Below are 21,080 nucleotides of genomic sequence, written 5' to 3'. Positions count from 1 at the left end.
ACTTCAAAGACGGCACTTCAACCTCCAAGTCCACTGAGCCATCGCCGCTAGACTCCAGCCTCCACACACATATCACGGGCTTCTTCAAACTGCTCGCTATAACCGAAAATACATCTGGTGTCAACCAGTGAACCTTCCACCATTCACCAGCAAGTCCTTCGTCGGCGAGACACTCGAACACCAATTAATCACTGGCCGCTTGATCCCAGCCACCCACACTTACCACGATCTCCTCAACCCACTCATTATACCTACGACTACCAACAAAGGCATCCTGAGACGATTGGCCATCCGAAGATCAGAAGCCATCAAGCGTCCTTCAACAGCGACCCAGCCACCATCAATCATCCTCTTCCATACCCGCGTCACCCACCTAACAGAACCTCCCACCCACCGAACCATCGAACCCCCGATCCCATTCATCCACGCCCGAACCTCGCATCCACCCACGCAATGAAGGTCCAAATCCCGACCGCCTACATGAAAATGCCGGCCGTCCCAGCCAACATCCAAGCCGCCCTAGCCGGGGACGAGAACCAGCGGCTAAATCTCATATGGATCGGACTAGTAGCGGTGGAGATTCTGATGGTGGTTAGCGTTGTGCTACACGCTGTTGTGAGAGCGATATATCCCAAGAAGAAGATGCAAAGGTTGGATTCTTGGTAGAAGAGCTGGATTGGAAAGTGGAGATAGGGCCAGAACCAACAGGTTACGTCTGAGTTGACGATACCAACCCTGGGGCCGAGGAGGGAATCTTGATCGCCATCGACGACTATGGATGTTGGCTTGGTGGAGATCTTCCATGACTGATGACTTATGATGGATTGAATGTATGGAAGGACGGGTAAAATTTAAAATGCACAGGAATGGCGGAAACTGTGGTGGAAGTGATGGGGAGGGGAAGGGACTAATTGAACTTGGACACAGGCGCCGGGACAAGCACACCACCAGATAATGGTATAATTCGCAATGGGTTTGAACCCTCTTCTTCCTCCGCTACCCTGTCCTCTTTTTTGTTCGGTACATCCCAAATGGTTTCAAGCCCAGAGTATCGCCCACTGCTTCTCATCACCCAGTATCATGACCGACCTAGTTGGACACAAGGCCCCGTGTCCGAATATTAGATATTCGCCCCAACCGCATAGCACCTCATGAAAGCTGGTATGATGGTGACCAAGTTGTTGATGTCGTTGAGGAACGTGGTCGTCTCAATTCTGAGGGCTGCAATGGCACGGTCGTGGAAGGCGACATCCACCAGACAGTAGAGGGGCTTGGGATCAGAAACGTTGAAGATACAGTGGAACTTTTTGGCTGTGAAGCCGTAGGGATATAAGGGCAGGAAGACGCCGGGAGCGCTTTTGGAGGTATTGGCCTGGTCAGTTTCAAACACGCTAAGGGAAGAAATGATGTACAAGAGGATGTAATCCGGATAGGAAGAGTTAAGAGGAAAGGGAGGACCTACAGGCTGAAGACACGGCCAATGACGCCTTCGTTCTGAGCGAGAATGGTCCAAGCAGTGAGAATGGTGAAGACAGCGGCGCGCTCAGATATTTCGACGTAATCATTGACGCCAACTGTTGTACCAGTGAGCCGGTCACCAGTCTGAATACCATAGTTGAGGCCCACTTGGAAGGCCTGAGACTAGGTAGCGTCGTGAGCAGCCCTATCCCTAAAGTCGCCAGTCCTCACTTTCCTGAGAAAGTTGGCCCACAGGATCGAGCTAGGATTACCGAAGGTGTCATTTGACTTTCCCAGTGCAATGGCCGTACCACGCTGGATTCCCTCAAGCACACCAGCCAAGCCGTATGAAGGAGCGATATTGGGATTGGGAAGGTTCTTGTCGATGAAGTATTGCATCAGTCCTTCGATGGCCTTGAACTGCGTCTGGCTCTTGTTTGGTCCGCTGAGAAGCTTGACCTGGATAGTGACGAGATAGATGAGCCTGTCAGACAGGGAGACACTCTGCAGAATGTTGAAGTTGCAAGCCAGAGTGTCCTTGCAGGTTGGCCACCCTAGGACGGATGTGCCGGTGCTGGATACAACATCGGCGGAGGCAGTGTCCATTTTAACGTTGGCTAACTTTGACATGCCCATGTCGACGATGTTCTGTTGCTCGTTAACCTTCGGCATCTGCTGACCCTCCATCCCAAACAGACCCTCTAACAAAGTTAGGGCCATGTGGTTCTGGAATCCGGCATCGTCGATCTGCATGGTGGCGGCGAGGGCGCCAGCAGCGGATGCTACTAAGGCGAGAGCGAACGAACGCATGGCTGGCAGAATTCAGCCCAAAGTGAGGTAGATAATGGAAGACGAGGTGCCGAACGGTGGATCATGGACCGATATCCTGGATGGCGGTGACCTGCTGGCGTCTTTTATCCCGGCTGTCCGGATCTATCGCGCTTATAATCGTCTTCCACAATGAACCATCCTACCGGCCATAGGCTTTTCATCTTGAATTTGACGCCGAGTTGCTGAAAGAACATCCCTACTGTGGGCTGTATAAGGAATGTGTCGAGACTCGACTCTCGGAACTGACCCACACAGGCCACAATGTCGTCTCTGGGTTTTGTTGATTCGGGAATATGTTAGCGAGCCCTTGACGTATAGTCCCACGACCTCTACTCTTCAAAAGGGCTGCCCTCCAGATGTTACGTTGATCATGCGCCAGTGCCGTGTAGCTCTATAGCTGAGTACTCGGTAGGCTTGAATAGCACTCCCAGGGTTCGTCAACAATCGGAATGTGACGATGGGACGTCCCGAGACGCTGCCGATCCAGAAAATCCCGAGTGCTGAAAGAGTCATCACTCGTCCATGAACAGGAATTCGGATTATCCCTCTACATTACTCAAATTTTGCAACTGGCGTAGAGTAGTACTTTGATGAGGTTGGGTTGTGGTGTGGGCGTGAAACCGCAATAACTGATTGCTTTACTGGTGGTCGGTAAAACCCGGCATTGGCGCACTGTAGCAATGAAAGAATTATCATGGCCCTGTGACTTTTCCTTGATGACAGACAGGTTATCGAACTTGGTTCACCAGGGGTCGTGGTTGGAGTGTCGATTTTCTTTTTTTTCTGAGACGAAGGGAGAGGCCCTGTCCTCCACGTAATTGTCTCAGACAGCATATACAAGCGATTGGAAATGCTGTGAAGGAATATCCTAAGGATCCTACGCTATGACAGACCACCAAGAACGCGAGTCGTAGTTGCGTGGGGGCCTCCGTGTTCCTGGGTAGTGTAATGTCCCTTGACACCAGAGTCGGTTCACTCGGGAGGGTATTCGCGCTCATTTCGTGTTGGGACAAGCCGTGGGAATGTAGGAGAAATTCGAGAACAGAAACCGCGTTCCCGTCATGGGAGTGTCGTAGATCCCCGATCCGACCAGGGGTCTGTTGTTGTTATAATCGCTGGGTTCGGGTACAGGGCATCCGGGGAATGCGCCGAGAAGAAACTGTGATACTTTATTGTCAGGCTCCTCTGTTCACAGAGAGAGGGGTGATTAGGAGATGTACCTCTTGAAGCCTCCGACTGGAGTGTTCGCCGAGTCCTGCTGCGTACCTCATTGCGTCAAGTTGCGTGCCTTTGGTGTGACCGCCGGTCTCATTGGAAGGTTCTGGCTATGTTGTGCGGTCGATATTAAGGGGCTGTGCTCCCTTGGAGTTCTTGGTGTATCGTTTGTTGATGAGGCTTTCTGAATGAATAGCACTATACACCGTTGTCGTTGCCGTTGTCATCTTTGTCGTCGTTGCCATTGCCGTTCTCGTGGTGGTTGAGTGGATCTCGAAGACCGGTGACAACTGTCTAGGTAGTGGTTAAGCTTGAAAGACGGGCCAGTACCTACCAAAATGTAATTCCCGAGTAATTTCCCAGCTCTAACATTCGGGCAGGGCATCCGGAAAGAGTCGCTCGGTTGCTGGGAATGTCGATGTGGTGAGGACGAAAGTGGGGAAGCTGTAACAGTGTCATGCACGGAACCGGACGGCAGGCACCTTTCACCTCACTTTATGCCCGCATGGAAGCTCAAAGGACGACAAGTCCAATCTACCTAGCGAAAGTCAGGTAGCCATGAAGGCTGGGGAGTGATGCACTAACATCAGCGGCAGCATAGACACTTTGCCGCGGCCGCAACTGCATTGAATTGTCACCGGGACGCCCAATGAGAACTGTAGGTACTTCAGTGGAACAAACCTAAACCCAAACCTACCGCATTGTCACTGGACTGGAGCTTTTATCCGGCCTCTTCTTCATCGAGGATTCGTTTGGATGAAATAAGGATGGGTGAGCAAGTTGGATTGTTGGATGGACTGCATTGTAAATCCAAACGATCAGTTCCAGTCCTGTATGACTGCTTGGTAAACAATGAGCGTTGACCACTTACTGGGTGAGTGTACCTCTTCTCCAACTGTTCATCCCTCACACAACGTCCAAATCACGCAAGTGTTTCGAACAAGATTGAAGAGGACCTTGACGGCTGCTGTGTGCTGCTCTGGACTCAAGACGTAGAAGTCGCAGTCATCGATATCGAACGAACGGTTTCAATCGAAGCGGATAGTGGCCCGGGGTGCCATGAGGAGATGGGGCCATGACGCCCCTGGCCCGCCTGTCAGGTGGAGAGACCACAGCCCCCGCTCGCTGGAACGAGCCCCGCTCGGGACGGTAGACGACGATAGACACGGCTGTTACGGATCGGATGGGGTGACTGAGCATTGAGGTCGTACGCTCAGTCTGCTTTGTCTCGAGTTTGGATGACGGTGGATATTTTCAACCAAGGTAAGGCATTCAGTTTCGTCTCCGAAGCATCCATCCATTATCACCGGGTGTCGACCATCCTTTATGTGCTCGAGGTCAGGTCGTCTGTCATCTCATTGACCTCTCATCGGCACCGGCACTCGAGATCGTAAGGATGACGCTAATCCGCCCGGAATAGCACCGTGGTGGTTTTGGGTAGTGGCACCATCGCAGCGAGGTGGGCCGACCTTGTTCGCTTTCGTCCAAGTGTCGAGCCGCCAAGGGACTTCCCCGGATTGCTTGGCGACACCCCAACATGCCCCTGATTGGAGGTCCGTTGGAGGCTTTGGAGAGCGCTCTTGGAGGTTATAAGTGGTAGGGAAGGACCCGGTACCTCCGGGTCCTAGCAGATCACCCTATGCCATCATGTCATGATAATGTATTCATCACACGATCGTCCAAAAACGGCCACCTTCAGAATCCGTACCGCACTGCTTTGCACCACCCACCTGCACCACCACAACCAGGTGATCTTCTACCCCGCCCGGCGAGGCAGGAACGAATGCAGCGGAAACAGCCAATCTCGAGCCCTCCAATCTCGACTCTCCCAGCTCCTCCTGCTTGATCGTGCAAACCCCCTCATGACGAAGACCGACGGACCGATCGGTACGTCCAGTCCTACCACTTATACGGCCTCCAACAAGTGTAACCACCACTCATTCTCTTCGCGTGATGACTACTCTGAAATGTACCCGCAGCTTGCTTGCCTGCCTGCCTGCTCTCTGACCCCTCTTGTAACCAAACCAGCTCGCCATCCGCAACTGCCTTGAGAATGGGCAGTCCTTGGATCATCTCCCGCATTATTGGAACTTCCCCCTCCCGTTGCCGTCTCGTGTCCCGGCCCCCTTTATCTACCTCATAGTTCCCGTCTCGATTCAAACACCTCTTCTTCTCCTCTTCTCTTCTCCTTGTCCACACAGACACTTCTCCAATTTGCATCCATCTTCGTGAGATCCAATCCTATTCATCATCGATCATCATCATCACCCTTCAGCTGTTATATCTTGATACAGCTGTGAAACGACTTGAACACCAGTAGTCATCTGTAGCCAGATTCAACCAACCCATCACCACCATGTCGGGCGAACCACTCACCAAGGTCGACTCCGCCGTCCAAGGCCTCGAAGCCACATCACCTCCAAAGGAGGGCCACATCCACAAGCACCGACGAGCCAGCTCGAGTGCCAATGGCGTCATGAACATCAATGACCTGGAGACCCAAGGAATTGACCTCCAAATTGCCAAGGAGACGCAGATGTTGGGGTGGTAAGTCCTGCCATGCACATCCAGTCCACAGGCTATGTCTTGACTTGACATTGTCGAGACTTGACACATTGGCTCACACTCTTGCCCAATGACAGGAAGGTCAACACCTCACCTACGTCGATAGACGACAAGGAGTACCTCAAGGTCATGCTCACAACACCGCCAGTCAAGAAGATTGACCTCTACTTCAAGACAGGGCTGCACGTAACAGCACGGAACCTCAAGGGCGTAACCATCAGGGACGCCATGGATGCCATCCACAAGTCGTTCAAGAAGAAGGTAAGACTTTTCTGACGACCACCCCCTGTTGACGGGTTCGTTAGCAAGATAATTTTCTTTGACTGACTCTTTGATGTGTTGCATAGCCGGATGACGAGCTACCCGAACCATACCTTAGGGGCTTCGAGTGGGACAAGGAGGAGTCGTGGACATCACTCATTGTGCACTTGGCAACCAACCCCGGCACCATGAAGCCCGCCGGCGGCTCCTCCAAGAAGAAGAAGAAGGCTGCCGCCGCCGAGGAAGAGGCCGCTTAAGCCATTCCCAGTCTCGTCCAGACTCAACTTGGTCTGCACCTGCTGTCCTGGTCTTTGGTTCATCGGTGATGGTGATAATGACAGGACCTATAATGTGTATCACTAATGATTCCCTGATGGCTGGCTGGGGTTGGTGCCCCATGTCGCCAGCGTCTTTTTTTTTCTTTCGGTGTCGTTTTGGTTTGAGGCAACAGCTGGCTGGGTTTAACGCACACAAGAGCAGCGGACACAGTGTCTGACATGCTATTGATAATGAACATCACTTTCAGCCTTGGTAAAACGGCTTCTTATGTGTCATCATGATGAGCAGCTTCCATGCCATTGTGTTTTGCATTTCTGCCCACTGAGGTGCTTTGAGGTCTTCCAGCTGTGAGGCTGAGATACACAATTCCCAAGTCTTTATGCCAACAATACCTGATCTTATGCCTTGATGTGCCCACTGATCAACATCAGATGTCGGGTCTAAACCGTGCCCCTTCTAGACGGCGGATGAACATCCTCGACCCTTGAAGGAAATACGGAGCAATGGCTGGAGGCTCAGAAAATCAGAGAAGAGGAAACCGGCAAAGAGCGGACCGTAAAGACTCGCGAGACCGAGATTCGGGATGCAGGGTTGGAGCGCCTGACCACGTAGGTACATGATCTGTCATGCCGCCAAAACCACCAAGAACAGATCTCCAAGACTACGTTTCCTGCATAAGCCGATTCTGATATTCGCGAGTCTGTCCGGTACCTATGAGCCTGCTGTTCCCCTTCACAAAAGCCTCATGTTCCTTCCATTGGTGAGTCCGAAGACCTCTCCATCTCTCCCTATCCGAAGTTCTGATGTTGGTCAAGTTTCCAGATGCTCGTTGTCGCAGCTGTTTAGGTTGATGTGTTGTCGGTGTCGCCGGAAAGTTATCCACCCTGTTCGGTGGAAGCAAAAGGAGGATAGAAAGAAGAATCGAGACGGATGAAATTGCAAGAAATGGAACCGAAGCCGACAAACACAAACCTCGGGCCTTGCTCAGTGCTTCTGGGGAAGCGGGGCCAATGGAGGAGCTGCCCTTGCTCTTGTGGAGCTCGGGAAACCAGTGGGGACGAGGATCACGTGGAGAAGGTCTTCCCCGGGTTTAGAGAGACCCTGCCCACGGGCCGCGATTTGGAGACGCATACCTTCGGCTACTGGCGGTCCTGCATTGCGGTCTTGGACGGGCGGAATTTGGGAACTTCGAGAACATGAACCATGCATCGAGGCACAAGGAGGACCGCGCGGCGGGACAATGACGAAGACTAGAAGTAGCAGTGCTACCTCGGGGAACGGCAATAGAAAAGATGGATGGGTTTGCTGGACTTTGTTTGTCTATCAGAGATATTACTTTCTTCCAAGTCCTCCTCCTCCTTCTTCTTCTTCTTCTGCTCTGTCCTTGACTCTCCTTTGGAAGTATACAGCATCAAGTTACAACAACATTCATACTTCTCGAGCCAATTGATACCCCAAGACACCGATATATACTCTGGAGCATAGCGGACCGTGACGATGCCAGTCACCAACTTTGAGTTCAAGGAAAAGTACCGGTACCAGAATGGCTTTGATTCCTACCTAGAGTAAGCACCATCCCCTCTCCACTGTCCAGCTCTTACACTCTACTAACTCGGCGTCCCAGATCCGAAGCCGTCTCTGGCGCTCTCCCCATTGGCCACAACTCTCCTCAGAAGCCTCCCCTCGGCCTCTACGCCGAAAAGCTCTCCGGAACCGCCTTTACAGCTCCTCGCCACGAGAACAAGCAATCATGGCTCTACCGCATCCTCCCCTCGTGCTCACACCCGCCCTTCGTCGATGCCACGCCGGCTAAGAACGTCCAGGAGCCTGTCCTCGAGCAATCCCCCTCCAAGCTTCACTACATCCCCAACCAACTCCGGTGGGACCCCTTCGACCACGAGTCCGACACCGATTTTGTCTCCGGCCTACGTCTCGTCGCCGGCGCCGGCGACCCCACGCTCAAGCAAGGGCTGGGCATGTACGTCTACGCGGCTGGAAAATCCATGGACGCCCACTCAGCCTTCTACTCCGCCGACGGTGACTTGCTCATCGTCGCGCAAGACGGCGTGCTCGACATCCGCACCGAGTTCGGCTGGCTGCTAGTCCGGCCCATGGAAATCGCCGTCATCCCGCGCGGCGTGCGCTACCAAGTCCTTCTCCCCTCGGGTCCCGTGCGCGGCTACGCCCTGGAGCTCTACCAGGGCCACTTCCAGCTTCCCGAGCTGGGTCCCATCGGATCCAACGGGCTGGCCAACGCGCGCGACTTCCAAGCGCCCCTGGCCTGCTTCAGCGAAGACCACGGCTCCATCGCGCTTGATGGACCTAACAGTTACACCATCACCGCCAAGTTCAATAACACGCTTTTCGAAACCAAACAGCCGCATACCCCCTTCAACGTGGTCGCTTGGCACGGGAATTATTACCCTTACAAATACGACCTGGGACGGTTCAACACCATTGGCTCCATCAGCTTTGACCACCCGGACCCGTCCATCTTCACGGTCCTCACAGGGCCCTCGGACCATGTGGGCACAGCTATCGCTGACTTTGTTATTTTCCCGCCGCGCTGGCTGGTGGGCGAGGATACCTTCCGTCCGCCGTGGTACCATAGGAACACGATGAGCGAGTTCATGGGCTTGATCACGGGGGCGTATGATGCGAAGAAGGGCGGCAAGGGCGGGTTTGTTCCGGGAGGAGCCAGTTTGCATAATGTTATGAGCGGTCATGGACCTGACGCGGCGAGTTATGAGGGGGCGAGGAACGCTGATCTAAAACCGATGAAGGTCGGGGAGGGAAGCTGTGCGTTCATGTTTGAGAGCTGCTTGATGGTGGGCGTGACGGATTGGGGCCTCAAGACTTGCCAGAAGGTCCAGGAGGATTATAATGAGCATAGCTGGGGAGGCGTGAAGGTGCATTGGAAGGGGTTGGCGGCGCTGGAGGGGGAGAAGGGTACCTCGCATTTGCTGTGAGGGAGAGGGATATTCGACGGTTGCCTTGGTATGGTCGGGAAAAGAGGGCAGAAGCATTCCGATGAGAGGAACGAGGTACCGCTTAAAGCGAGATAGGAACACTACCAGACCAGACGTAGTCGTTACTTGAACAATTGATCATCATGCAATTGCGTTCTAAATACCGATTTGGCCAGCGTCCTCGGATTCTGTTTTACCTTGAGCGCCATTGAGAAGTGATCGAACGGTTGGATTCCCTCAATGGTGTGGTTGGCAGTTGGCAACAAAGAAGTGCAGGGTAAGTGACAATTTGTGGCAGACTCGATCAAGAAGCCAGCCACAACCGATTTCTGACAAGGCGCCAGGTGAATCTTGAGTCGCTGCTGCAGGTAAATGAAGACCAGAAAGAAAGGGCATTGTGTGCGCATAGCTTCCTGAACGGCAACCTGTCTGTTCATGATCATAAAATCCAAAATCTCCATCATATGCGGTCAACCCATCTCATGCCTTTTACCTAGACTCCCCTCCAACCGGCGGCCCCGGTGGCACCGCAACGCTCGTATGCAACCTACCCAGGAACTTCTTCCTCATTCTCTCAAACCCAACCCTAAACACCTCTGGGAACCACCCCTTCAACTCCTCGTTATCCCTCCCCTCCATCATCTCCACCAACGCCTTCGCGCACATCCAGCACAACACCATGCCATGCCCCTGGAAACTACAACTCATCCAGAACCCGTTATCCCCCGGTACCGCTCCGACCATGGGGAACCCATCAGGTGTATACCCCATGATCCCCGTCCACTCATTTCTTACTCTTCCATCTGGGTGATCCTCTCCCCAGTTCCCCTTTCCGTCACCACCACCAAAGTACCTCGTCAGCGTGTCCGCCAAGTAACGACTGATCTCCTCATTGACCGTGGTATCATCCGTAGTCCCATACTCCTCTAATCCGTCCTCCTTAGCCTTCACCAGCCCACCGCCAATAACCAAGTCGCCCTCGTTTCGACTACCCTTTGGTCGCGGAATCATGTACTCGTACCCCTTATCGTAAATAAAGCTGTACGTAGTCGGCAGACACCCCTTCTCGGGAATCTTGCTTCCGGGCCTTTGTGCCGTGACCTGTCCACGCAGGGGGACGATGACACCCTGAAAAGTGGGCGCGATGGCGGCCGTGTACCCGTTCGTGGCGAGGATGATGTCCCTGGTCCAGATGTTGCCGCGAGGGGTTTGGACGGTCCAGGTGCGCTCGTCTCGGTTTTTCATCAGCGAGGTGGCAGGCGTGTTGGTTTGCAGGTTTAGGCCGCGGGATAGGCAGAGCTTGAGGAGGCCGGTGGTGAAGGCGTACGAGGAGATGCTGCCGGCTGGGTAGGAGACGCCTCCATACAACGTTTGTGTTTGGCCACATGCAGCTACGGTGCCGGCGTCGAGGGCGCAGTGGAATTTGGACTGGACCTCGGCGGGGGAGTGGAAGGTGTATTCTGCTACTGGATCCCCAGTGGGGAAAGCGGCCTTCATGGCGGAGACGGCTTCGTGGGCGGCGGTCCATTGGGTTTCAGAGTAGATAATGTCGATGGTGTGGCAGGGGTTGGAGTCGCAAGGTATGTTGTGCTCTTTAGCAAAGGCGTGGACGGCTTGGATGTTGTCGTACTCGAGTCGGGCGATTTGTACGGCGGCAGGAGTGCCGAGGAGTGAGGCGTGCTCGAGAAAGGAGCGGTAGGAGGCGGCTTTGGTGTGTCCACCGTTGCGACCGGTTGCGCCGGAGCAGGCCTGGCGGGCTTCAAGCATGACTATGTTTCTGGGCCCCGTTTCCCCAGGTTTGACATCTTTCAGGAGGTTCCATGCTATCGCAGCGCCGGTAATGCCGCTTCCGATAATGACGATGTCGGCACGGTCTGGGAGGTCCTTGGTGGTACGCTGGTCGGCAATGTCATCGAGAGGATCTTGCCAGTAGCTGGAGGTTGGGTTCTCTCGAGGAAGAGTGACTCGGATCTTGGCGCGTTCGTCCATTGTTGGATAATTTCTTGGACGATAAGGTAACTGGTATTGGAGAATTTCTCTTGTTGAAAAGAAGAGGCAGTCTTATTGCCTATGTTTTTCTGCAAGTTACCATTCCCGTCAGTCGCATGCCAACTCTTCCAAGCTGAAGAGAAACTCCATGTCGTGAGACAGCTGACGTACCAAGCTGAACACTGGACCCCTATGATGGGCCTATCAACCCCACGGAGTTCATCCCGTAGCGCTTATCTCCACCAAACGATGGGGGCTTTTGGGCCTTCCCGTCACCCACACTCCACCCGCGGTCCGCTCCTTTCCTGTCGATCATTATCGTTACGAACAAAAGTCATGTCGACATTGAGATTCCTGTGGATTTGTCGTCTTCAAAGATCATGTCGTTGGCTCGCTTACGGGTTGATTCTTAGATACAAACTTGGAGCTGGAAATAGCTCCCCAGGCTCCACTTGGAGCTCCAAATCGAGCGGTATGCGTACCCCGAACGCTATCGCGCAAAAAGACAGGTTTTCTAGAGGAAGTCGTGAGAAAGTCCGCACAAACACTTTATTTGTTCGGTGACCCTATTCGGAAGAGAGTCGATAGTAAGGTCATGTAAAGCTTCGGTGTTGTCATGTGCCTTGAGGAACGAGGGGATCATCGAGCGCCCCCCAGCTAAAGATAGAGCAGAGTGCAGGGCTGACCGTGTAGAGAAAGGACGAACTGTTAAAGTGGTTGAAGTTTGAGCGAGATCTTGAGAAACGACTGATCATTTTGGCGCCAAGAAACGAGCTGATGATTCGAAGTCGGGACCGGGGCGACCGGAATGTGATCGGAGGCCCCGGACCCGAAGATGAAAAGTGGAAAAAGAGGTAAGGTCGGCCGGGGGTTGCCTGGGCGGTTCCTGACATCGGGCTCCAGCGTTCGTTGGGTCAAAACTCCACTGAAATCCATTCCTCCAGGGCCTTGATCCACTCGTCAAGTTACCTAATCCCAGCGGCCCACGCTGTCGGGAAAGCGCTACGGGCCACGAACGGATGCCCCGGAGTCACAGAGCGGAGACTTTTCCCAGTGACGAATTCCAAATCTTAAATTCCATTTCTTCGCTTCAACTCACCCAACACACCTTCCTCTTCCGGCCTTCGATGTTGCTCTCTTGGAGCTCGCTTCGTCGCGACGTCAAGCAGCTCGTCGACTGATCGTATGACATGCTCATCAATGTGAAGCATTCGAATCTCCTTCTCGTTCTCTGTTGTCTCATCACACTCAGTCCCTGGACATCAATTCATCCTTCATCCTGGCGGTCAAATCCTTCACCTGTTGCCAAAGCACGATGGCCATCATCGCAGCCTTTCCGTTCCAGTCTGTTTGACCTCCTCCAATCTCTCGCTAGGTACATGTTAAGCAGTGGGCTTGTTTAGTAAACACTTCCAACCACACCGGAAATCCCCTTCCAATCCCAAGTCATGAGTGAAGTCAGTCCAATGAGGAGAACCTCAAGAGATACCCATAGACAGCCACATCTGGTCACGAGCACTGCACATACAGTTTGCGATCTTGAAGATGGACCAGACCGATTTGCAACCCCGAAAGAACGCGACTGCTGATACAGTGAACTGCTTTGTTGCGGGATCCCCATGGCCTCGATCCAGTTTGTTAAGCCGTTGAACACATGTGGATCTCGGAGGAAACGCGGGAAAACCGCTCGTCACATGGAATTCGCAGATGTGCCTTTTCATTTTCCCGGGGACCAAGGCATCATCTTCCGGCCCAGTTATCCGGTGTAAGCTGTCGAAACTCAAAAGCTACGGGAGACTTTCCGGCGTCGTCGCCAGCTTCCTGTTCACAATGTTGCCTGTACCTGCAGTCGCTTGCCCCTGGCTCCCGACCCGAGGGTTTGGTATGGGGTAGACACTAGTCAAGATTGCCCAATCATGAAACCATGTAACTACAGGGTAGTCACCAAATTTATCATTGCGATCTTCTGTCCCTTGCTCGGTCGCTCGCTGTCTCGACCTTTATTTGCGTCTCAACAAACATTGCACCATGTTCGGATCCGACGAGGCCCAAGGCTTTCGAAATCGTTGGGTTGGGGGATCTCCCGCTGGCTACCTCCTCTACATGGATCAGGATGTCTATAATATCTGAGTCCCTCTCGTCCCATCGGTGCCACTGATCCCTCTCTCCTCATCATTCAACCACAAAGCCTTTTAGATATTTGCTTATCACTTCTAACAAACATGGATTTCGGAAACTATAACTCGTCAATACATCTTTACTCCTGCTCAGCACCGGCAGCGTCTCACCATATGATCCCACACTCAACACCAGAAAACGATTTCTGGACAGCCGCGGGATGGGGCAGCTCAGGAGCACAGGCCGGACGCATAAGCTCACCCTCATACCCGGAAGATCCATCCGAAAACTGCCAGGAAGATTTTGAATATGACGATTGCCCATTTGAGTTCAATGACTCGGACGAGAGCGATTGCTGCAGCTCCATCACCGACTCGATCCGAGGCCATGTCTACGAGGATGGCTTACGCTACCACGCCTATCATGCAGGAAAATATGCGTATCCCAACGACGAGAACGAGCAGAGACGTGAGGAGGTCAAGCATACCATGTCCATGATGCTCTGTGACGGGCAATCCTTCTTGGCTCCCGTCGAGGAGGCATTGGAAGATGGTGGCCAGGTCCTTGACTTGGGAACTGGTACTGGGATCTGGCCCATGCAGTGTAAGTGCTTCACCATGAACCAGGGCACCAAAATCTCGTTGCTAACACCAATTTGACAGTGGCCGAAGAGTACCCCGATGCAGTCATAACAGGCGTCGACCTGTCACCCATCCAGCCCAGCTTCGTCCCAGAAAACGTGCGCTTCTTCGTCGACGACATCGAAGACGAATGGGTGGACCCGGAGAACAAGTACGATTACATCCACCTGCGCTTCGCACTACATACTCTCAAGGATAGGAAGTCACTCATGGAACGTGTTTTGCGGTAAGTTTTCACCATCCCTCACTTCTTCTCTCTTCTTCTCTTGGCGCAACATCTCGCTAACTCGACCTGTCCTTAGACACCTCAAGCCAGGCGGTTACTTCGAAGTTCAAGAAATCGATGCCAGCTATCCACGTTGCGATGATCACACTACCACACCCGACACTCCATACGCCGTCCGTGACTATCTCAAGTACCTCGAAGCCGGTCTCAAAGCCATGGGTGCCGACATCAGCGCCATCCAAAAGGCTTCTCAGGAGATGCGAGAGGCTGGGTTCGAGGATGTCACCGAGATCACCAAGAAGCTGCCCCTTGGGCTTTGGCCGGCGGATAAGAAGCTTCGACTTTGCGGTCTGTTTTGGCGAACGGCAGTTATGGATGGCTTGAAGGGATTGTGCAGCAGGCCGTTCCAGGCTATCGGGTTGACGCCGACGCAGATTGAGTTGTTTCTGGCCGATGTGAGAAAGGCGGTGATGGATGGGAGTTTCCATACTTACTTTCCTTTGACTACTGTTTATGGGAGGAAGCCGTTTGATGCTTAGGTGTTCGGTCGGGGTGTAAAGTCACTTGGGTCGATTGGGAGTTTGGTCCATATTAGCGATAATGCTCTTTGGTCACTGAGCAGATGGTGATACCTTATGTTGTTGCGCCGGACCTGGTGTTGCAGGGACGCCAGTCGCACACTGGGAACAGGAATTTGGAATGGCAGTTGCCATCACTCGAGACACTCAAAAGTTGCACTCTACAGGTCGTCTTGCATTCGCCCCAAAAGCTTCCCAAATTGCCTAGAGGAGCTAGAAGCCAACTCCCATTGTTTTTATCAAGTTTTCAGGTTCGCTGTTAATTGACCGTGAGCGCGTTTGGTTGAAGAGTTGATTTAGATGTTGCCATTTCTTGTCCAGGCTTGATAAGCCAATTTCCTGGCGCAACTCAGGCCTCGCGTAAAAGCCGCCAACAACGCTCCATCGGCCGGGTGCTTCCACTTGGTGGGACCGCAACATCCAACCCAAGTCGGCGAACTTCGTCTAATTGATCGTTGAACCTCCTGTCACTATGTTCAACATCTCATTTTCATCACGCGGTTTTCTGGGTGGTTGGGAAAGCATACCAGTTGATCCTTTGGAGGAAGTACGACAGACTCATTGGCTGGGATCGCGGATGCTGCATCGTTTGCTTGGCGCAGCACTAGCTTGAATGGGATGGTGAGGGTGGTCGAAGATTTTGGGTAACACAGCCTGCGTCCTCAACCGTCGTCGCGACTTAACAACGGTGTGGCCTTTTCAGCTCATGTCATCCGCTTCATCTGAAGGTTCAGCTGAGATTTCAGATTCCAACGCCATCCGATCTTTGATACTTGACATATCTACACTACCCTCGGTGCGCGCAACGGCCTTCATACTCCAATCCGTCAAGGGGTCTTGCTGCAGCACAATGTCATTGTTCTGCACGCGGCCGCACCACCAACATGTCGCAACCACCTTCACCAGCTCCAGCTCCAGCTCCAGCTCCTCGCGATGAAGATCCACCGAAATTTTCCATACCTCCTCGCCGCAGTCACACCTTTCCAGAGCAGCCGTATCAACAACAAGATGATTCATCCCAACCAGCACGGGCGCCGTCGTGGCCCCGGGAACCACCTCAGCCCACCTACCCTCCATCATCCGGATACAACCCTTATATGATGCCTTATTCGGTCCCGCACTATCCCGTTCCTCAATCAACAGCCGCCTATCCTCCAGTATCCGGCCCTCACGGCCCAGGACGGGCAGCTCAACATGCCCATTTTGAGCCATACAACGAGGACATCCAATCAGCTCAGCAGGGTCCATCACCCGTACCCTTGGTTGCTCCCTACGACACCTGGGCAACCCCTCCAGGCGGCTTCTACGGACCTGGAGATACCTTCTCTCGTCCCGCCTATCAGCCTGTCAGGAGAAACCTTAGACGCTCAGCATCCCCAACACCTGCCTCTTCTCCCACCGGACACAACCAGAAGCGTCGGCACAAGACCGTCAAGTTCGAGAAGGACAGCGATGACGGTGTCCTCGATGATATCGATGAGTACTCGCCGGTGCCCCTATCGCGGGAACAAATGAAACAAAAGATACAGAAGTTACAAAAGATACAACGACAACTTGCGGATACTGCCAAGACCTTGTCACAACATGAGGAACACGATGACTCGGATCAGGATGGGAGCGACGAGTCACGATCCAATTCCACCGTAGATGGTGCCTACAGGTCTATCAGGGGAGCCTCGACTGTCAGGAGTTATGGGTCTTCAAAATTCCGGACTACGCCGGCCCTAGTCACGGAAGAGTCTGGGTCTTCTGCTTACTCCTTCGCTGCGTCTTTCCGGGCAGCAAGAGCGGCATCGATTGGAGGCTCAGCAGACGGGGAGCAGAGCGAGGATGTGGATGTAACACCGAGCCAACCATTACCAAAGGACGATCAGAATCCAGAAGTAGCCCACATTCTTGCTTCGTCGTATACTGGCGAAGGATACACGGCTGCCGAAGGCCACCACTCAGCTGACTTGCTGATGGCTGCAAACCCAGCCCAGCTACGGCATCTTCAGCCACTGTATCGTTGGATGTAAGGTATCTGCTTCATGCGAGGTAACAAACTTAGGTGGCTGACCATTGCGGATAGGCATCTCACTCGACCCTCAATGTCCTTGGAGGACCTTTCGGTGAGCGCCCACTGGACGGAGAGTCACAACTTTCAGCTAACAAAAAGGATCAGAACCAGATCGCACGCCTCTCCGTCCTGACCGGCACTGAACGGAAGGCTGTCAACGATATCCTCTTTCGTCTCAAACAGTCATCTGTCAAGTTGATTCAGACCTTGAGCGGCAAGCCTGTACAGCACATGGAACCGGGCTGTTTCGATTACGCTTTACCCCACGATAGCGGTGTTGGTGGAAAAACGCGTACTACCCGGGGCGTGACCTGGCTTTGCCTGCCATACTTCAGCCTCGAGCCATACTCTGGCCTCCTGTCTGGTACCGAAAACTCATCAATGTTTCCAATCCAAACCTTACTCCAGGCCCAATTCTCTCGGGCTGCCAAAGAACGCGACATGCAACAAGCAGTACGACAAGTTGCCAAGGCTGGCCCAGGTCTCTGCTTTCACATTTCGCAGCTTTGGTGCATCATCATAAACAACAGTACGGCTTCTCACTTCCAATTTGCGCAGTAGGTGTTGCGCCGGTCATAGGGTCCTTGCTGACAGGTGTTCTCCAGCATTTGTTATCACGTACGGCAGAATGTCAGAGGATGTGCTACGTGGCAACTCCATTACGAAGTTGGTCAAAGCCGTGAGCAGTCTTTCCGAGGAGCAATCCCAGCAAAAGTTCTGGATCCGATTCGGGGGCAATGTTATGTGGACTTTGGCGGTAAAGGATTGCATGACTTGGTTTGTGAGTGTTGTGTTTACACATGGATGAGCCTCCTTACGTTTTCCTGCTCGCTAACCGCTGCTTCGTAGGACTTCGTTTCCCATTTCTGGGAGTTCTGGCATCTGCCCCTCTGCTTCTACCGTAACAAGCGTCTCGTCAGCCCGGAGGACTGGCCGAAAATCTGGGCTTCAGCAAGTCAGAAGCACTCGCATACAATTTCCTTTGATCTTGAGCTTGGGTGCGTATACCTGGCCTCTGTGCTCGATGACGATGCTGAAACTACCACTAACTCGGCAATCACAGGCCGACGCCTAAGCTTCCGACACCTGGGAGACTCGTGCCAATCGAGCCGCAATCCCAGCAGACTGAGGCGACGGAAACAGATGAACCCAAAAACAGCAAAGCGACTAGCTCCAAGAAAGAAACCGTGGATGATAAGGCAAGGAGGACCAAAGACCTACGACCCCCTACGCCAAAGTCAACAACAACACCCAGTTCCCCAAAAGCCTCTGAGCAACACCCCACTTCCTCTTTTGCACTTTTCACATGCCTCGATGACGTCCCGCTGTCCACCGAGAAAAGCATTGACGAAGCCAAACTCGACGAGCGTCTTAATGAGATAGAAACAATCCTGTTGCACGAGACGAGTGTCAGTGACCAACGTGCATACAAGCGCTGCCCAACTTCGAACCGCCTCTCGATCTATCATATGCTTCAAAAGGAGGAGCTTGAAATAGTCCACCCTGAAAAGAGGATACGCTCATCCAACCCCCAGGATTACGAAATAAGGGCCGACATATTCAACTTGGCCGACATGATCTTCAGGTTCTTCCTTCCTGTCACAACCGAAACTCCCATGGCATCCAAGTTTTGGGGTGCTGTGGATAATCAAGTCAAGGTGTGTTCTAAGCTGACATTGCGCCTAATATTCAACAAGCGATATGCTGATGGTTACCGTAGCAGAATGATGAGGGCGTGGCCGATGATCGATACCAATTACGAGCTGTGCTCAAGGAGCTTGCAGGCATGATACTCTACTTCACGGAGACATTTGTGCATGCGCAACATGCGGATCGTGTTCAGATCCACGTACCTGACCAACTCATTGATGGCTGGCTCCATCTTCTTCTAGGACTCTCGTACATGTCATCGGATCCGGAGAGAGCATCAAGCTTCCTGGATTTTCATGCTAAGCCTCTTATAAGCCAGGGTCTCAATGCCATTGTTAAAGACATGGCTAAGAAGCCCCTTTTTGAGAAGTCCATCATTCTTCCCCAAGAGCTGGTCTCATTGATGAGTATGAAGCTTCTCACGGACGTTACTCCTGGGTTACCGAACATCAGCCAGACATACTCTGCGTACTTGAGTGCCATTGTAAGTCCAGAAATATTTGGTGTCCTTGCGAAAGTGATGGCTGATACTAACCACTACAATGAACAGGAAGCGGATATCACCGGCAAGCAATCCGACCGATCACACGAACAGCGACTCGACCTACTTGATCAAGAGCTCTCTGTAGTACAGAGTACCCTCAGGTCGCAACGTGACATCTTCGAGCGTTTGGAAAGATATAGCCAACAGTCTGCTTACAAAATGCCAGCGTCGGCCCGTTCCCGGGTGGGAGTCATACCAGTACCACCAAACGCGGGATACTACTCAGGAGCCCCGCGAAATGCTCCAGGGATGGTGCCAAATATGCATAGGCAGTACGATCATGGCTACGATCAAGGGCGATTGAAGTCGGCACACGGCTATGGCAAGCAGGGCTATGGACATTACCCCGAGCCTCCACCTTTCTACGTGGAAGATGTCTCTGGCTCCATGGCAGATGAATCGAAGCAGCTCTCTGCACGAGATCCGGGCGGCTTCCGTCAACTGTTCCTCAACGAGTGTATCCTGCAACTTGACCAACGCGAGCGGGAATTTGAGGAGTACGAGCTTCACTCCAATCACTTGAGGGTCATGGTATGTTCTTCTTCCTTCTCGTTTCAGGTTATGTGTCCAGTCAAGATACTAACAAGTTGTCTCCCAGAATCGTAACAAAGTGGACGTCAAGAAGGATCGGCAAGAACGCCTCATATACGCCTTCACGGTAGTCACCATTATCTTCCTGCCTCTCTCGGCCGTCTCGAGCATCTTTGGCATGAACACCAGTGACATCCGCGACATGGAAGTTGGGCAATGGGCTTATTGGGCCGTTGCAATTCCAGTCACCGCAGCCGTTCTCTTCCTCGGATTTCTCTTCACCGGCGATCTTGGAGCAGTCTTCCGTTGGGTATCCAGGTTCAGTGGACATGGCATGTCGGCTCTGCCGGGCGCAAGCTTCCAGGGCGAGCTACCTTCTTTGTCTGTTGGTGAAAAATGGCGAATGGAGAAACGAGCTCATATGGGTTTGGGGAGCGGCCCAGGTAAGGATAACTACGGATCGGAGAGTGAGTATGGGATGCCGAGACGGTCCGAGAACCTTCGGCGGAGGTCCTCGTACACTCCGTATGAGAGAGAGAAATGGGGCCTGCCTTATTGAATGGAAGATAGAACGAGGAAACTAGGGAGTGGTAGTGTGAGTTGTTTTACCTATCCGCTGGCCAAAGAGAAAAAGGAAATGGTCTGACGTAGCGGTAGTCAAATACAAGATGATGAAGATTTGAGCTCGCTGGGAGGCTGCTGATGTTGCTTGCTTTTGAAGTGCTACCCCATTGGAGCTTGCCCGCTGCTGGGGGTAACCTAACGACGAGAACTGGTGTCTCCAAAACGATGGGGTCTGAATGCCACGGCGATCCAAACAAAAACGACCCTTTTAGGTCAAACTTGTGTCTTTGGTCCATCAAGACACACAAAAGCTAGCCACAGTTCACAGTGTGACAGTTGATCTCACGGTTACCCAAGCTGCCAATCAACTGTGGTTTGACGAATCCAGAGACATGTTTTGGGCAAATATAAAGAGAGGCTCAGTACACGCATCTCAGACCCATCTCCTTCCCTCGTTCCAGATCTCAGTGCCTGATGAAGGGGCGTCACCGGCTCATCCAAGAATGGAACACAGCCGGTACAGAAGCATCATTGATATTTGCGCCTGCTAAGGGCATCACATCACATCACATCCTGGCGCAACACCGTGAACGATGGCGAAG

At 52.9% G+C, this 21,080-nt stretch overlaps 6 protein-coding genes across 6 annotated transcripts; 4 read left to right on the top strand and 2 right to left on the bottom strand.

The window, feature by feature from the left end:
• Positions 1 to 1,120: 1,120 nt before the first annotated feature.
• SMAC4_00710 (uncharacterized protein) lies at positions 1,121 to 3,445 on the bottom strand (the record flags this gene model as incomplete). Its single annotated transcript, XM_003349774.2, has 3 exons — positions 1,690 to 3,445; positions 1,463 to 1,635; positions 1,121 to 1,391 (listed from the first exon to the last, which is right to left on the bottom strand). The coding sequence occupies exons 1-3, from the start codon at positions 2,266 to 2,268 to the stop codon at positions 1,121 to 1,123; spliced, it is 1,023 nt and encodes a 340-aa protein (XP_003349822.2). The 5' UTR covers positions 2,269 to 3,445.
• A 1,875-nt stretch (positions 3,446 to 5,320) lies between these two features.
• Positions 5,321 to 6,587, top strand: SMAC4_00711 (uncharacterized protein; the record flags this gene model as incomplete). The annotated part of the gene is made up of 3 exons (XM_003349775.2): positions 5,321 to 6,051; positions 6,147 to 6,330; positions 6,417 to 6,587. Exons 1-3 carry the CDS (start codon positions 5,861 to 5,863, stop codon positions 6,585 to 6,587), a joined length of 546 nt encoding a protein of 181 aa, XP_003349823.1. The 5' UTR covers positions 5,321 to 5,860.
• Positions 6,588 to 8,106: 1,519 nt separating this feature from the next.
• On the top strand, positions 8,107 to 9,775 carry SMAC4_00712 (uncharacterized protein; the record flags this gene model as incomplete). Its single annotated transcript, XM_003349776.2, has 2 exons — positions 8,107 to 8,174; positions 8,234 to 9,775. The coding sequence occupies 2 exons, from the start codon at positions 8,107 to 8,109 to the stop codon at positions 9,576 to 9,578; spliced, it is 1,413 nt and encodes a 470-aa protein (XP_003349824.1). The 3' UTR covers positions 9,579 to 9,775.
• A 292-nt stretch (positions 9,776 to 10,067) lies between these two features.
• Positions 10,068 to 11,656, bottom strand: SMAC4_00713 (uncharacterized protein; the record flags this gene model as incomplete). The annotated part of the gene is made up of 1 exon (XM_003349777.2): positions 10,068 to 11,656. The coding sequence occupies exon 1, from the start codon at positions 11,565 to 11,567 to the stop codon at positions 10,068 to 10,070; it is 1,500 nt and encodes a 499-aa protein (XP_003349825.2). The 5' UTR covers positions 11,568 to 11,656.
• A 1,937-nt stretch (positions 11,657 to 13,593) lies between these two features.
• Positions 13,594 to 15,588, top strand: SMAC4_00714 (uncharacterized protein). The gene is made up of 3 exons (XM_066089479.1): positions 13,594 to 14,288; positions 14,348 to 14,552; positions 14,629 to 15,588. Exons 1-3 carry the CDS (start codon positions 13,790 to 13,792, stop codon positions 15,089 to 15,091), a joined length of 1,167 nt encoding a protein of 388 aa, XP_065947735.1. The 5' UTR covers positions 13,594 to 13,789; the 3' UTR covers positions 15,092 to 15,588.
• Positions 15,589 to 15,822: 234 nt separating this feature from the next.
• Positions 15,823 to 20,725, top strand: SMAC4_00715 (uncharacterized protein). Its single transcript, XM_003349779.2, has 9 exons — positions 15,823 to 17,144; positions 17,202 to 17,241; positions 17,295 to 17,718; positions 17,795 to 17,970; positions 18,039 to 18,187; positions 18,253 to 18,847; positions 18,910 to 19,323; positions 19,390 to 19,914; positions 19,982 to 20,725. Exons 1-9 carry the CDS (start codon positions 16,015 to 16,017, stop codon positions 20,471 to 20,473), a joined length of 3,945 nt encoding a protein of 1,314 aa, XP_003349827.1. The 5' UTR covers positions 15,823 to 16,014; the 3' UTR covers positions 20,474 to 20,725.
• Positions 20,726 to 21,080: the final 355 nt, after the last annotated feature.

Source organism: Sordaria macrospora, chromosome 7, assembly GCF_033870435.1.
Source record: "Sordaria macrospora chromosome 7, complete sequence".
NCBI lineage: Eukaryota > Fungi > Ascomycota > Sordariomycetes > Sordariales > Sordariaceae > Sordaria > Sordaria macrospora.
The sequence above is the reverse complement of the archived record's forward strand: the minus strand, read 5'-3'. Positions and strand labels throughout refer to the sequence as shown.

Bases quoted from the DNA above. Each gene is read 5' to 3' on its own strand.
- SMAC4_00714 (XM_066089479.1), top strand. From the start codon at position 13,790: ATGGATTTCGGAAACTATAACTCGTCAATACATCTTTACTCCTGCTCA. The intron at 14,289-14,347 runs GTAAGTGCTTCA...CCAATTTGACAG, and splicing joins TGGGATCTGGCCCATGCAGT to TGGCCGAAGAGTACCCCGAT. The intron at 14,553-14,628 runs GTAAGTTTTCAC...ACCTGTCCTTAG, and splicing joins CTCATGGAACGTGTTTTGCG to ACACCTCAAGCCAGGCGGTT.
- SMAC4_00715 (XM_003349779.2), top strand. From the start codon at position 16,015: ATGTCGCAACCACCTTCACCAGCTCCAGCTCCAGCTCCAGCTCCTCGC. The intron at 17,145-17,201 runs GTAAGGTATCTG...CATTGCGGATAG, and splicing joins CAGCCACTGTATCGTTGGAT to GCATCTCACTCGACCCTCAA. The intron at 17,719-17,794 runs GTACGGCTTCTC...GGTGTTCTCCAG, and splicing joins GTGCATCATCATAAACAACA to CATTTGTTATCACGTACGGC.